This window comes from Oncorhynchus nerka, linkage group LG14, assembly GCF_034236695.1.
Source record: "Oncorhynchus nerka isolate Pitt River linkage group LG14, Oner_Uvic_2.0, whole genome shotgun sequence".
NCBI lineage: Eukaryota > Metazoa > Chordata > Actinopteri > Salmoniformes > Salmonidae > Oncorhynchus > Oncorhynchus nerka.
Genome location: NC_088409.1, coordinates 86,077,706 through 86,092,205, shown reverse-complemented (window position 1 = coordinate 86,092,205; position 14,500 = coordinate 86,077,706). Strand labels below are relative to the sequence as shown.

Here is a 14,500-nt window from a genome sequence, read left to right as displayed (position 1 = left end):
ATGCTATGGTCACAGATACATCTTCAGAAATGCTATGGTCACAGATGCATCTTTAGATATGCTATGGTCACAGATACATCTTCAGATATGCTATAGTCACAGATACATCTTCAGATATGCTATGGTCACAGATACATCTTCAGATATGCTATGGTCACAGATACATCTTCAGATATGCTATGTTCTCTATATAGGGGACTCATGCTCATATGTCCTCTATGTAGTGGAAAGCACAGAGGCACCACAGCAAAAACAGCCTGCAGCCTTTTCCTCTCTATAACAAGTGATCTGAGGCCTGCGGACCACACTGAGGACAACTGAGAAAGATAACAGTGGGCTTTCATTGTGGACCCACATCTCTAGTGAGATATTTCAATATAAACCCACACCTCTACTGAGATATTTCAATATGGACCCACACCTCTAGTGAGATATTTCAATATGGACCCACACCTCTACTGAGATATTTCAATATGGACCCACACCTCTAGTGAGATATTTCAATATGGACCCACACCTCTAGTGAGATATTTCAATATGGACCCACACCTGTAGTGAGATATTTCAAAATAAACCCACACTAGTGAGATATTTCAATATGGACCCACACCTCTAGTGAGATATTTCAATATGGACCCACACCTGTAGTGAGATATTTCAATATGGACCCACACCTCTAGTGAGATATTTTAATATGGACCCACACCTCTAGTGAGATATTTCAATATGGACCCACACCTCTAGTGAGATATTTCAATATGGACCCACACCTCTAGTGAGATATTTCATTGTAGACCCACACCTCTAGTGAGATATTTCATTGTAGACCCACACCTCTAGTGAGATATTTCATTGTAGACCCACACCTGTTGTGAGATATTTCATTGTAGACCCACACCTCTAGTGAGATATTTCATTGTAGACTCACATCTCTAGTGAGATATTTCATTGTAGACCCACAACTCTAGTGAGATATTTCAATGTGGACCCACAACTCTAGTGAGATATTTCAATGTGGACCCACAATTCTAGTGAGATATTTCAATGTGGACCCACACCTCTAGTGAGATATTTCATTGTAGACCCACACCTCTAGTGAGATATTTCGTTGTGGACCCACACCTCTAGTGAGGTATTTCACTGTGGACTCACACCTGTAGTGAGATAGAGACACTGAGGGATGGCTGGAGGACCGGGATCCACCCTCTGCTTCTTTACTGCTGCTCTCTCCCTGTTTCTATGGAGATTTGAGGACCTTCAGCAAATCAATCAATGGAAGCATGCTTTTCAGTAGTTGGCCTTGAGGTCCTTCTGTATGATGCTGCTGACAGGCACGGCTCGTTGAAGCTGTTTGTTTGAGAATGTGGATGACTTTTAGAAGGTGTTGAAATGACCTGTTTCGAAATGAAGGAATGTTCAGCTTTATATGTTCAGTCATTTTCTGTTGGCAATATCTGCTTGTTAGACTGACAGTGAATACTGCACATAGCCACCCATGTTATATGGTTTTATAGATTTTTTTAGTAATTGAATTCTTCATGTTGTCTGAGTCAATCTCTAACTCGCTCCGTCTCTGCTGTCCATAGGTGGTAAGGGGGGTAAGAAGAAGAAGGCCAAGGTTGGCACCAAACCCACCAAGACTAACGGCTCTAACTGGGCCAACGTGGCCCTGCCCCCTCCCCCTCTACACCCTCTCCCTGGCACCGAGATGGACCACTACCCCAACGAGCACTATGAAGGAGTAGGGTACGAGCCACACCCACCATAACATACACTCTATACATTCATGGATATGCAAAACAGTCCACACTCTGCCCATACAGTCCAACTAGATTAGTCCACACTAATTAGAAAAATTATATATATCTATCATTGTCTGACCCTTCATACAGGCTTAGCCAATTGTAAGCTCCCTCAAAACTTGAGACATCTGTGGCGTTGTGTAACAAAACTGCACATTTTAAAGTGGCCTTTTATTGTCGCACACCTCTAGTGAGATATTTTATTGTGGCCCACACCTCTAGTGAGATGGGGACACTGAGGGATGGCTGGAGGACCAGGGTCCACCCAGCATAAGGTGCACTTGTGTAATGATCATGCTGTTTACTCAGCTTCTTGTTATGTAACACCAGGTGGATGGATTATCTTGGCAAAGGAGAATTGCTCACTCACAGGGATATAAACAAATTTGTGCACAGCATTTGAGAGACATGAGCTTTTTGTTAGTACATTTCTGGGATGTTTTATTTCAGCTCATGAAACATGGGACCAACACATGTTCATATTTTTGTTCAGGATAGAAACACTCACACATAACATATCCTTTAACTGTGCGTCTCCCTAGTTGAGGCGTGCTGTCCTCTCACCCTCATCTCCAGTTTGTGAGACTCATCTGGTTTAATAGGCTATCTGGCAAATGAGGAGTCCTCTGAAGTGTAAATCTGAGCCTCTTAATGGCCGCAGATTAAAGCAGTTACATCCTGTGGTGTGTGCACTGACAAATTTATTTCATGAACATTTTCTTTACAACTAGTATTATTTCAGCATGTATAAGCATCGTTATGGGAAATTAAAGAATCCCTCCACTGCTCCACTTACGGCTCATATCTATAAAATCTAAATCAAATCAAATCAAATTATATTAGTCACATGCACCGAATACAACAAGTGAAATGCTTACTTACAAGCCCCTAACCAACAGTGCAGTTTCCCCCAAAAATATGGATAAAAATAAGAGATAAAAGTAACAAGTAATTAAAGAGCAGCAGTAAAAAATGACAATATATACAGGGGGGTACTGGTACAGAGTCAATGTGCAGGGACACCGGTTAGTTGAGGTAGTATGTACATGTAGGTAGAGTTATTAAAGTGACTATGCATAGATGACAACAGAGAGTGGCAGTGGTGTGGTGTGGAGGGGGGAGGGCAATACAAATAGTCTGGGTAGCCATTTGACTAGATGTTCAGGAGTTTTATGGCTTGGGGGTAGAAGCTATTTAGAAGCCTCTTGGACCTAGACTTGGTGCTCCGGTACCGCTTGCCGTGCGGTAGCAGAGAGAACAGTCTATGACTAGGATGGCTGGAGTCTTTGACAATTTTTAGTGCCTTCCTCTGACACCACCTGGTATAGAGATCCTGGATGGCAGGAGGCTGAGCAGTTGCCATACCAGGCAGTGATGCAACGAGTCAGGATGCTCTCGATGGTGGAGCTGTAGAACCCATGCCAAATCTTTTCAGTCTCCTAAGGGGGAATAGGTTTTGTCATGCCCTCTTCACGACTGTCTTGATGAGCTTGGAACATGTTAATTTGTTGGTGATCTGGACACCAAGGAACTTGAAGCTCTCAACCTGCTCCACTGCAACCCCGTCGTTGAGAATGGTGGTGTGCTCAGTCCTCTTTTTCCTGTAGTCCACAATCATCTCCTTTGTCTTGATCACATTGAGGGAGAGGTTGTTGTTCTGGCACTACACAGCCAGGTCTCTGACCTCCTCCCTATAGGCCATCTCGTTGTTGTCTGTGATCAAGCCTACCACTGTTGTGTCATCGGCAAATGTAATGATGGTGTTGGAGTTGTGCCTGGTCATGCAGTCATGAGTGAACAGAGAGTACAGGAGGGGACTGAGCACGCACCCCCGAAGGGCCCCTGTGTTGAGGATCAGCGTGGTGGATGTGTTGTTACCTATCCTTACCACTTGGGGGCGGTCCGTTAGGTCACACTAGTCAAGATCACACTAGGTCACACTAGCCAAGATCACACTAGGTCACACTAGTCAAGATCACACTAGGCCACACTTGTCAAGGTCACACTAGCCAAGGTCACACTAGCTCACACTAGTCAAGATCAAACTTGGTCACACTAGCCAAGATCACACTAGGTCACAGTAGCCAAGATCACACTAGGTCACACTAGTCAAGATCACACTAGGTCACACTAGTCAAGGTCACACTAGCTCACACTAGTCAAGATCACACTAGGTCACACTAGTCAATATCAGACTAGTCAAGATCACGCTAAGTCACACTGGTAAAGATCACACCAGGTTACACTAGTCAAGATCACACTAGGTCACCCTAGACAAGATCACACTTGGGCACACTAGTCAAGATCACGCTAGGTCACACTGGTAAAGATCACACCAGGTCACACTAGTCAAGATCACACCAGGTCACACCAGGCAAGATCACACTAGGTCACCCTAGTCAAGATCACACTAGGTCGCCCTAGTCAAGATCACACTTGGACACACTAGTCAAGATCACACTAGTCAAGGTCACACTAGTCACACTAATCTGGTACATGACCAGAAGAAAGAAAGTTGAGTTAGAGTACTTCTCTTACACCTCCTCCCTCTCTCTGTCTCTCTGTATGGCCACCCCTCCTCACTCTCTGTCTCTGTGTGGCCACCCCTCCTCCCTCCCAGATATGAGAGTGATGGCTGGGGTCCTCCCATGCCCGTGCAGACCTACCTCCACCAGGGAATGGAGGATGAGCTAGAGGAGGAGGAAGAGAGGGTCCCCACCCCACCCATTCGTGGCGTGGCTTCGTCCCCAGCAGCGGTGTCCTTCGGCCAGCAGTCCACGGCCACCCTTACCCCCTCTCCCCGGGAGGAGCTGCAGCCCATGCTCCAGGCCCACCTGGATGAGATCACCCGTGCCTACCAACTAGACATGGCCAAACAGACATGGTTTGTACACCCACTGGAGAGGAATAATATAAAAACAGTACAATGTTCAAATGGGGGTGATATGAGAATGCCTACAATGGATATTGTGCTGGAAGTGTTTTTCTTTCACTATCTGTTTATTCCTCCCTTCCATGTTTTATTTTGGTGTTATGTTAGCTGCACAGTCACGGCATTGCGCAAAACACAAGCACTCATGAATCATGTCATTTTAATGGGCCAGTGTTACCACTTACACAACTGTCCCTTCTGCTCACTGTGAGAACACAATGTCTAAAGCACTTGTTTAGCCCCACCCACATCCATGCTGCTACACATTCTATTGTTGTGGTGCTCATGCACGGCAGATGAAGCCCACTTTTCACCCTGTCGGAAGAGTGGGAGAGAACGAAGGAGGAAGAGAGGGAGAGAACGAAGGAGGAAGAGAGGGAGAGAACGAAGGAGGAAGAGAGGGAGAGAACGAAGGAGGAAGAGAGGGAGAGAACGAAGGAGGAAGAGTGGGAGAGAACGAAGGAGAAAGAGAGGGAGAGAACGAAGGAGGAAGAGTGGGAGAGAACGAAGGAGGAAGAGAGGGAGAGAACAAAGGAGGAAGAGAGGGAGAGATGAAGGAGGAAGAGTGGGAGAGAACGAAGGAGGCTCAGAGGGAGAGAACGAAGGAGGAAGAGAGGGAGAGAACGAAGGAGGAAGAGAGGGAGAGAACGAAGGAAGAAGAGAGGGAGAAAACGAAGGAGGAAGAGAGGGAGAGATGAAGGAGGAAGAGTGGGAGAGAACGAAGGAGGAAGAGAGGGAGAGAACAAAGGAGGCTCAGAGGGAGAGAACGAAGGAGGAAGAGAGGGAGAGAACGAAGGAGGAAGAGAGGGAGAGAACGAAGGAGGAAGAGAGGGAGAGAACGAAGGAGGAAGAGAGGGAGAGATGAAGGAGGAAGAGTGGGAGAGAACGAAGGAGGAAGAGAGGGAGAGAACAAAGGAGGAAGAGTGAGAGAGAATGAAGGAGGAAGAGAGGGAGAGAACAAAGGAGGCTCAGAGGGAGAGAACGAAGGAGGAAGAGAGGGAGAGAACAACGGAGGATCAGAGGGAGAGAACGAAGGAGGAAGAGAGGGAGAGACTGGTATCCATTCATTACAGTAGAGGGAATAGGGAAGACTTGTCAGGAAGGAGCCATCTTGTTAGCCAGTAATGACTATGTTTGAGAGCATCTTTGACAACAGGAAAGAGGCAGTAATTACATCAGAATCCCTCCCGCCGCAGACCGCCTCAGACCCCACGGCACTCCTCAAACAAACAGGGCTGTCAGTGATGTGAGGCGGGCGCTGAGTGGAGCAGAGAGGGCTCTGTGAGGGGGTGACAGCCTCGTGTCGACAGGCCTAGAGAGCGGGCCCATTGTACTCTCTTCAACTGCAATTACAGGGTCATTGTGTTGGCATTCAAGGAGGAGGGACGTAGAATTTGTGGAATTGTCCCATTTTATTCAAAGCGGCAGAATCTGAAATAATTTCTAAATGTAGCTTAACAGTTCCGTTCATCTATCTCGGATTCCTTCTTTATCTCATCCTGTCTTTCATTCACCAGCATTATCTTTCTTCATGTATTTTGACATTTGTTCTCTTCCCTGCTCTTGCTGTCCCCCCACCAGCAGCCCATCGTCTCCTGTGTCTGTGTTTTGGTGTGTACCTGTAGCATGATGATAACTCATATTACTCTGACTCTCTGACAGGCTCATGCAGGGTGGCTCCCTCCCCAGGCCCCCCACCAGCAGCCCATCCTCTCCTGTGTCTGTGTTTTGGTGTGTACCTGTAGCATGATGATAACTCATATTACTCTGACTCTCTGACAGGCTCATGCAGGGTGGCTCCCTCCCCCTCTCCCCCCAGGCCCCCCACCAGCAGCCCATCCTCTCCTGTGTCTGTGTTTTGGTGTGTACCTGTAGCATGATGATAACCCATATTACTCTGACTCTCTGACAGGCTCATGCAGGGTGGCTCCCTCCCCCCTCTCCCTCCCCAGGCCCCCCACCAGCAGCCCATCCTCTCCTGTGTCTGTGTTTTGGTGTGTACCTGTAGCATGATGATAACTCATATTACTCTGACTCTCTGACAGGCTCATGCAGGGTGGCTCCCTCCCCAGGCCCCCCACCAGCAGCCCATCCTCTCCTGTGTCTGTGTTTTGGTGTGTACCTGTAGCATGATGATAACCCATATTACTCTGACACTCTGACAGGCTCATGCAGGGTGCCCCCCCTCCCCCTCCCCCCCAGGCCCCCATCAGCAGCCCATCCTCTCCTGTGTCTGTGTTTTGGTGTGTACCTGTAGCATGATGATAACCCATATTACTCTGACTCTCTGACAGGCTCATGCAGGGTGGCTCCCTCCCCCTCCCTCCCCAGGCCCCCCACCAGCAGCCCATCCTCTCCTGTGTCTGTGTTTTGGTGTGTACCTGTAGCATGATGATAACTCATATTACTCTGACTCTCTGACAGGCTCATGCAGGGTGGCTCCCTCCCCCCTCTCCCTCCCCAGGCCCCCGCCCCTCCAGTGGGGTACGTGTCCAGCACCCTGGTGTCTGACCTGGAGACTGACATCCCTGACGAGGATGAGGAGGATGAGGAAGAGGAGGAGGAGGAAGGCTATGAGATGTCCAGGCCTCTCTATGGTATTGAGCACACGCCGGGGTCCAGCATGGACAACCTAGACAGCTCCGTAACAGGTGAGATACTGCGCTGATACAATGACATGTGGACAGAACAATGTAAATCTGACACGTGACAGACGTTGTTGTCTCCGTTCAGAGAAGGGTATTGGAACTCCTTTCCCACTTCGTTAGAATTCAAATCTTCCTGATGTTGTGCAGTTTTCTGCCACTCTCTTATTAATGATTTGGGTATTACAAAGAAACAATCACAAATCGTTTTCCAAAACAAAAAATAGTTTAACTACAAAAGCATGTTCAGTTGTCATTCCACAGAAATTCAAAAGGATTACGGACCCCTTATCAGGTAACATATCAAATGTAATCTCAAATTCATCATCTCCAGCACCAAACCAGTGTCTACATATGTGAAAACAGCGTGTTACTATGATCTGTGGTTAAAAAGTTAACATGTTTCTAGCCCAAGGGAGGGTCTTTTCTTGCTCCTTCACGTCACTGCAAATCTCATAGTGTTTGAAAAGCACTGTTTAAAAAAAAAATCACTTTTGATGATGTCATCGTGTAGAACTTTTTTACTTTATATTTTATTTCTACAAAACTTAGAAATGCCCAATTTTCACAAATGTTGAAACTGGCATTGTGCTGGAGATAATGAAAATGAGGTTGAAAAGTGTTCCGCAAACTAGTAGGTAAGTATTACAATTCTGTTTGCCTAGTTACAGACTGCATTTTAACCATTGATTTATAATGAAATGTTGTATTTTATTCCGCTCATGGCAGTAGACTATCATTCCACAATTTCCTGTATATGTGTGTCTCACCTGGGAATGAATGTATTGCATGTACCTTAAACCCAGTTTGTTCAAGTGGTTTTGGCAGACTGTGGAATTATAATTATCATACCCAAAAAGAGATAAGAAATTCCATGAATTTTAAAAAGGACAGTGAGAGGGAAATTAAGATGAAGGAGAGCAAAGGGGGAGGAGGGGTGGGCGAGAGACATGGATAGAGAGAGAGAGGCAGAACCAGAGAGAGAGAGAGAGAACCAGAGAGAGGGAGAGGGAGAGAGAGAGAGAGAGAGAGAGACAGAACCAGAGAGAGAGAGAGATTGATTTAGCTCACACACAGCGTCAGCGACTGCCATGCACCCCATATCTTCCCTAGAAGATATAGAATACAGTTCACGTGCGGAATATTCCATTCCAGGCTGGAGGCACCATTTCCATTTTTACAACTCACTGAAAGCTTTTACAGCCGTCTGTCTGGCGGAGAGAGGGACATGTGAAGGGCATGACATTGGAGAAGGTGAGACAGTATGGCTGTGTCCTACTGGGTCTCTCATACCAACTGAACAGGACATACTAGTCCTCTATACCAGACATGGCTGACTGCTGACTGATACCGATTATTGGAGGACCAAAAAAAAAACAGATACCGATTAATCGGCCAACATTTTATTTATTTTTATTTGTAATAATGACAATTACAACAATACTGAATGAACACTTATTTTAACTTAATATAATACATCAATAAAATCAATTTAGCCTCAAATAAATAATGAAACATGTTCATTTTGGTTTAAATAATGCAAAAACAAAGTGTTGGAGAAGAAAGAAAAAGTGCAATATGTGCCATGTAAGAAAGCTATCGTTTAAGTTCCTTGCTTAGAACATGAGAACATATGAAAGCTGGTGGTTCCTTTTAACATGAGTCTTCAATATTCCCATGTAAGAAGTTTTAGGTTGTAGTTATTATAGGAATTATAGGACTATTTCTCTCTATACCATTTGTATTTCATTAACCTTTGACTATTGGATGTTCTTATAAGCACTTTAGTATTGCCAGTGTAACAGTATAGCTTCCGTCCCCCTCCTCGCTCCTACCTGGGCTCGAACCAGGAACACAACGACAACAGCCTCCCTCGAAGCAGCTTTACCCATGCGGAGCAAGGGGAATAACTACTCCAAGTCTCAGAGCGAGTGACGTTTGAAACGCTATTAGCGCGCACCCCGCTAACTAGCTAGCCATTTCACATCGGTTACACCAGCCTAACCTCGGGAGTTGATAGGCTTAAAGTCATAAACAGCTGCTGGCAAACGCACAAATGTGCTGTTTGAATGAATGCTTACGAGTCTGCTGCTGCCTTCCATCGCTCAGTCAGACTGCTCTATCAAATCATAGATTTAGTTATAACATGATAACACACAGAAATACGAGCCTTAGGTCATTAAAATGGCCGTATCCGGAAACTATCATCTCGAAAACAAGACGTTTATTCTTTCAGTGAAATACGGAACCGTTCCGTATTTTATCTAACGGATGGCATCTAAATATTGCTGTTACATTGCACAACCTTCAATGTTATGTCATAATTACGTAAAGTTCTGGCAAATTAGGCGGCCCAAACTGTTGCATATACAAACTGTTGCATATGACTCTGCGTGCAATGAATGCAAGAGAAGTGACACAATTTCACCTGGTTAATATTGCCTGCTAACCTGGATTTCTTTTAGCTAAATATGCAGGTTGAAAAATATATACTTCTGTGTATTGATTTTAAGAAAGGCATTGATGTTTATGGTTAGGTACACATTGGAGCAACGATATGCACCGCATCGATTATATGCAACGCAGGACACGCTAGATAAACTAGTAATATCATCAACCATGTGTAGTTAACTAGTGATTATGATTGATTGATTGTTTTTTATAAGATAAGTTTAATGCTAGCTAGCAACTTACTTTGGCTTACTGCATTCGCATAACAGGCAGTCTCCTCGTGGAGTGCAATGTAATCAGGTCGTTGGACTAGTTAATTGTAAGGTTGCAAAATTGAGGCAGTTAACGAGGCAGTTAACCCACTGTTCCTAGGTCGTCATTGAAAATAAGAAAAAAAGAATGATTTCTTAACTGACTTGCCTCGTTAAATTAAGGTTAAATAAAGGTGTAAAAAATAATAATAATCTGACTGTTATGAATACTTGATATCGGCCCTAATTAATCGTCCATTCCGATTAATCGATCGACCACTACTACAGACAGGATGGAGCAGCAGCTCTGTGTTTTATGAGTGGGGAGGGATAGAACTAAGAAGGGACGAGAAGAAGGGATAGATATTTATATTGGATGAGGAAGAGAGAGTGAGACAAAGAGAAAGGGAGGAAGATACATATCTAGAGGGAGAGAGAGAGAAAGAGAGAGACAGAGAGAAATTGTACATTTGTATTGTTTATTTCACTTTTGTATATTATCTACCTCACTTGCTTTGGCAAAGTTAACACATGTTTCCCATGCCAATAAAGCCCCTTGAATTGAATTGAGAGAGAGAGAGAGAAAGAGAGAGACAGAAAGAGAGAGAAAGAGAGACACATGGAGAGACACAGAGAAAGAGAGACAGAGAGAGACAGAGAGAGGGGGGGGATATATATTGTATCTATAAAAAGAGGAACAGGGAGAGAGGGAGGGAGGATTGACACGGCTGCTTGGCTGGCCTGTCGACTGCAACCCCCGAGTGTAGTTTTTCTGTGGGATGATGGAACATGGGCTGTGGTGGCTATGACACATGCTGCTGTTTATATATTTAGAGGAATATAAAGCTGCGACTGGGCCCTAATCTGCTGCATCTCTCCTGCACTGTATTACTCTGAAGACACCACTATTTCTTCTTATCTTTCCACAAGTCTCCCCCGCTTCCCACCGTTTGACAGCACAGATACGGTCCCAGCTCCAGGGTTAGCAGGAGGGGCAGATGGAGGAAGGGGGAATATGCAGAGATTAATCGCGGCCACCATTTTGAGGCTGTGGAGAGAGGGGGCAGGAGCAGATTTCTGTAGAGCCCAACATGATAGATTTGTCATTGTTATAATAATATGTAAATAGGTCCGTTTCCTTAATGTTATAACAAATGCCACTAAATAAAAAATTCTCAACGTTGGGCCCATAAAAACAGTGCACATACATTTTTTTTCCCTATCGAGATTGTCTGTGTGTCTTTGTATTATGTAATGCACTGCATAATACAACATATTTTTCTAAAGCTAAAGGTGAATCCACCTGAAGCAGTGTTAAATTACCATGGTTAGGCTGAGATGAATACACACAGGTACTATATCCCAGGGCGGTGTATTTGTCTAGATTAGCTAGCTATGTTGTGTGTTACTGATGCTGCAGTATAACATCCACAGGGATCTCAGTGCTGTGTCTCTCTGGGTGATTATTCTCCCATCAACCCCCTGGCAGGGAGGGCTGAGGGGAGTGGGGGGGGGGTGCAGGGTCACGTCTCCTGTCGGCAGGTGCAGCCGCCAGCTCATCAGGGGGAACGATTTACCTGCTTAACGACATGCAGATGAGCCGCTCCATCAGCATAAATCAGTTTTAGTGGCAGGAGGAACCTGGGATACCTGGCTTTTACTGCCCCTGGCTTGTGGCTAGCTCCCGTTTACTAACCCCTGGCTTGTGGCTAGCTCCCGTTTACTGCCGCTGGCTAGTGGCTAGCTCCCGTTTACTAACCCCTGGCTAGTGGCTAGCTCCCGTTTACTAACCCCTGGCTAGTGGCTAGCTCCCGTTTACTGCCGCTGGCTAGTGGCTAGCTCCCGTTTACTGCCCCTGGCTAGTGGCTAGCTCCCGTTTACTGCCCCTGGCTAGTAGCTAGCTCCTGTTTACTAACCCCTGGCTAGTGGCCAGCTCCCGTTTACTAACCCCTGGCTAGTGGCTAGCTCCTGTTTACTAACCCCTGACTAGTGGCTAGCTCCTGTTTACTGCCCCTGGCTAGTGGCTAGCTCCTGTTTACTAACCCCTGGCTAGTGGCTAGCTCCTGTTTACTAACCCCTGACTAGTGGCTAGCTCCTGTTTACTAACCCCTGGCTAGTGGCTAGCTCCTGTTTACTAACCCCTGACTAGTGGCTAGCTCCTGTTTACTAACCCCTGGCTAGTGGCTAGCTCCTGTTTACTAACCCCTGGCTAGTGGCTAGCTCCTGTTTACTAACCCCTGACTAGTGGCTAGCTCCTGTTTACTAACCCCTGGCTAGTGGCTAGCTCCTGTTTACTAACCCCTGGCTAGTGGCTAGCTCCTCTTTAGACTGGCTAGCTCCTGTTTACTAACCCCTGGCTAGTGGCTAGCTCCTGTTTACTAACCCCTGACTAGTGGCTAGCTCCTGTTTACTAACCCCTGACTAGTGGCTAGCTTCTGTTTACTGCCCCTGGCTAGTGGCTAGCTCCCGTTTACTAACCCCTGGCTAGTGGCTAGCTCCTGTTTACTAACCCCTGGCTAGTGGCTAGCTCCTGCTTACTGCCCCTGGCTTGTGGCTAGCTCTTGTTTACTAACCCCTGGCTAGTGGCTAGCTCCTGTTTACTGCCCCTGACTAGTGGCTAGCTCCTGTTTACTGCCCCTGGCTAGTGGCTAGCTCCTGTTTACTAACCCCTGGCTAGTGGCTAGCTCATGTTTACTAACCCCTGGCTAGTGGCTAGCTCATGTTTACTAACCCCTGGCTAGTGGCTAGCTCCTGTTTACTGCCCCTGACAATTGGCTAGCTCCTGTTTACTGCCCCTGGCTAGTGGCTAGCTCCCGTTTACTAACCCCTGGCTAGTTGCTAGCTCCTGCTTACTAACCCCTGGCTAGTGGCTAGCTCATGTTTACTAATCCCTGGCTAGTGGCTAGCTCATGTTTACTAACCCCTGGCTAGTGGCTAGCTCCCGTTTACTGCCCCTGGCTAGTGGCTAGCTCCCGTTTACTAACCCCTGGCTAGTGGCTAGCTCCTGTTTACTAACCCCTGGCTAGTGGCTAGCTCCTGTTTACTGCCCTTGACTAGTGGCTAGCTCCTGTTTACTGCCCCTGGCTAGTGGCTAGCTCCCGTTTACTAACCCCTGGCTAGTTGCTGGCTCCTGTTTACTAACCCCTGGCTAGTGGCTAGCTCCCGTTTACTAACCCCTGGCTAGTGGCTAGCTCCCGTTTACTGCCCCTGGCTAGTGGCTAGCTCCCGTTACTAAACCCTGGCTAGTGGCTAGCTCCCGTTTACTGCCCCTGGCTAGGGGCTAGCTCCCGTTTACTGCCCCTGGCTAGCTCCCGTTTACTGCCCCTGGCTAGTGGCTAGCTCCCGTTTACTGTCCCTGGCTAGCTCCCATTTACTGCCCCTGGCTAGTGGCTAGCTCCCGTTTACTGCCCCTGGCTAGCTCCCTTTTACTGCTCCTGGCTAGTGGCTAGCTCCCTTTTACTGGCCCTGTCTAGTGGCCAGCTTCCTTTTACTGGCCCTGGCTAGTGGCTAGCTAGTGACTAGCTCCCTTTTACTGCTCCTGGCTAGTGGCTAGCTCCCCTTTACCGGCCTAGACCATTAGTACAGGGAACATGGGCAGGTGAGAGAAGGTTATTAGATACCTAGTAATTTGAGAATTGAATGGAACCTTAGTCTGAATCCTTAATCAAAATCCTTAATCCGAATCCTTAGTCTGAATCCTTAGTCTGAAAAGAATTGCGCTCATGTAAAGTAGATAAAGCACGATTGGTTGCAGAATTCAAGACCATAAAGATTAAGCTAAATTGCGTTTTCAGTACATGATGTCAGCAAGATCAAGGTTTCCTTGACGTATCAGGGATAGCTGTGTCCCAAAGACACAAGTAGTAGAGACTAGCAGTTAGTGTGGCTGAAAGCTCACTGTGTGATGTGATGTGCTGAGGTAGTGGTTCTGAGCTGGAGGAGTGGAGTTGGAAGGAAGTCTCAGTGCCTTGGTTTGACTGCCTCTCTCTGCTTATACTTCATTATCTGCACTAGTCTCTGCGGGAGGATTGGACCCAGAGGAATTGCATCCTTTGTTTTTTCTTCTTAGAAGGAAAACTCAGAGAAAAGCAGTGTGAGAGAAAATAGCCTGGCAAGATGAAGGCCAGAACGAGAAAATAGCCTGGCAAGATAAAGGCCAGAACGTAGTTAGTGTCTTGGGTATTTTCAGTCAGTGCAGTAAAATTGGAATGTGCAAGGTTTTAAAGTTGTCACATGGTTTCCCAGGTTTATTGAAGTTTTCCATTAGTTTGTGGATAATTTGCTCCGATCGTTTCTCAGGGAGAAAAGCTGTTATAAGGTGAGCTGCTGGTTGAAAGCTTTAGTTCCCTGAGGCCTTGTTTAAGCTGGGTTCTGCACAAACCACAATGTTGTGGTGTGAAAGGGATCAGGGGCGAGAAA

General features: G+C 46.4%; 1 protein-coding gene across 1 annotated transcript in view; it reads left to right on the top strand.

Annotated features, from left to right (window-relative positions):
* LOC115115523 (roundabout homolog 2-like) overlaps nucleotides 1-14,500 on the top strand; it is a 392,283-nt gene that overhangs the window by 359,397 nt on the left and 18,386 nt on the right. The window contains 3 exon segments of the mRNA XM_065000507.1: nucleotides 1,587-1,746; nucleotides 4,423-4,686; nucleotides 7,159-7,385. Coding sequence (XP_064856579.1) covers nucleotides 1,587-1,746; nucleotides 4,423-4,686; nucleotides 7,159-7,385 — 651 coding nt within the window.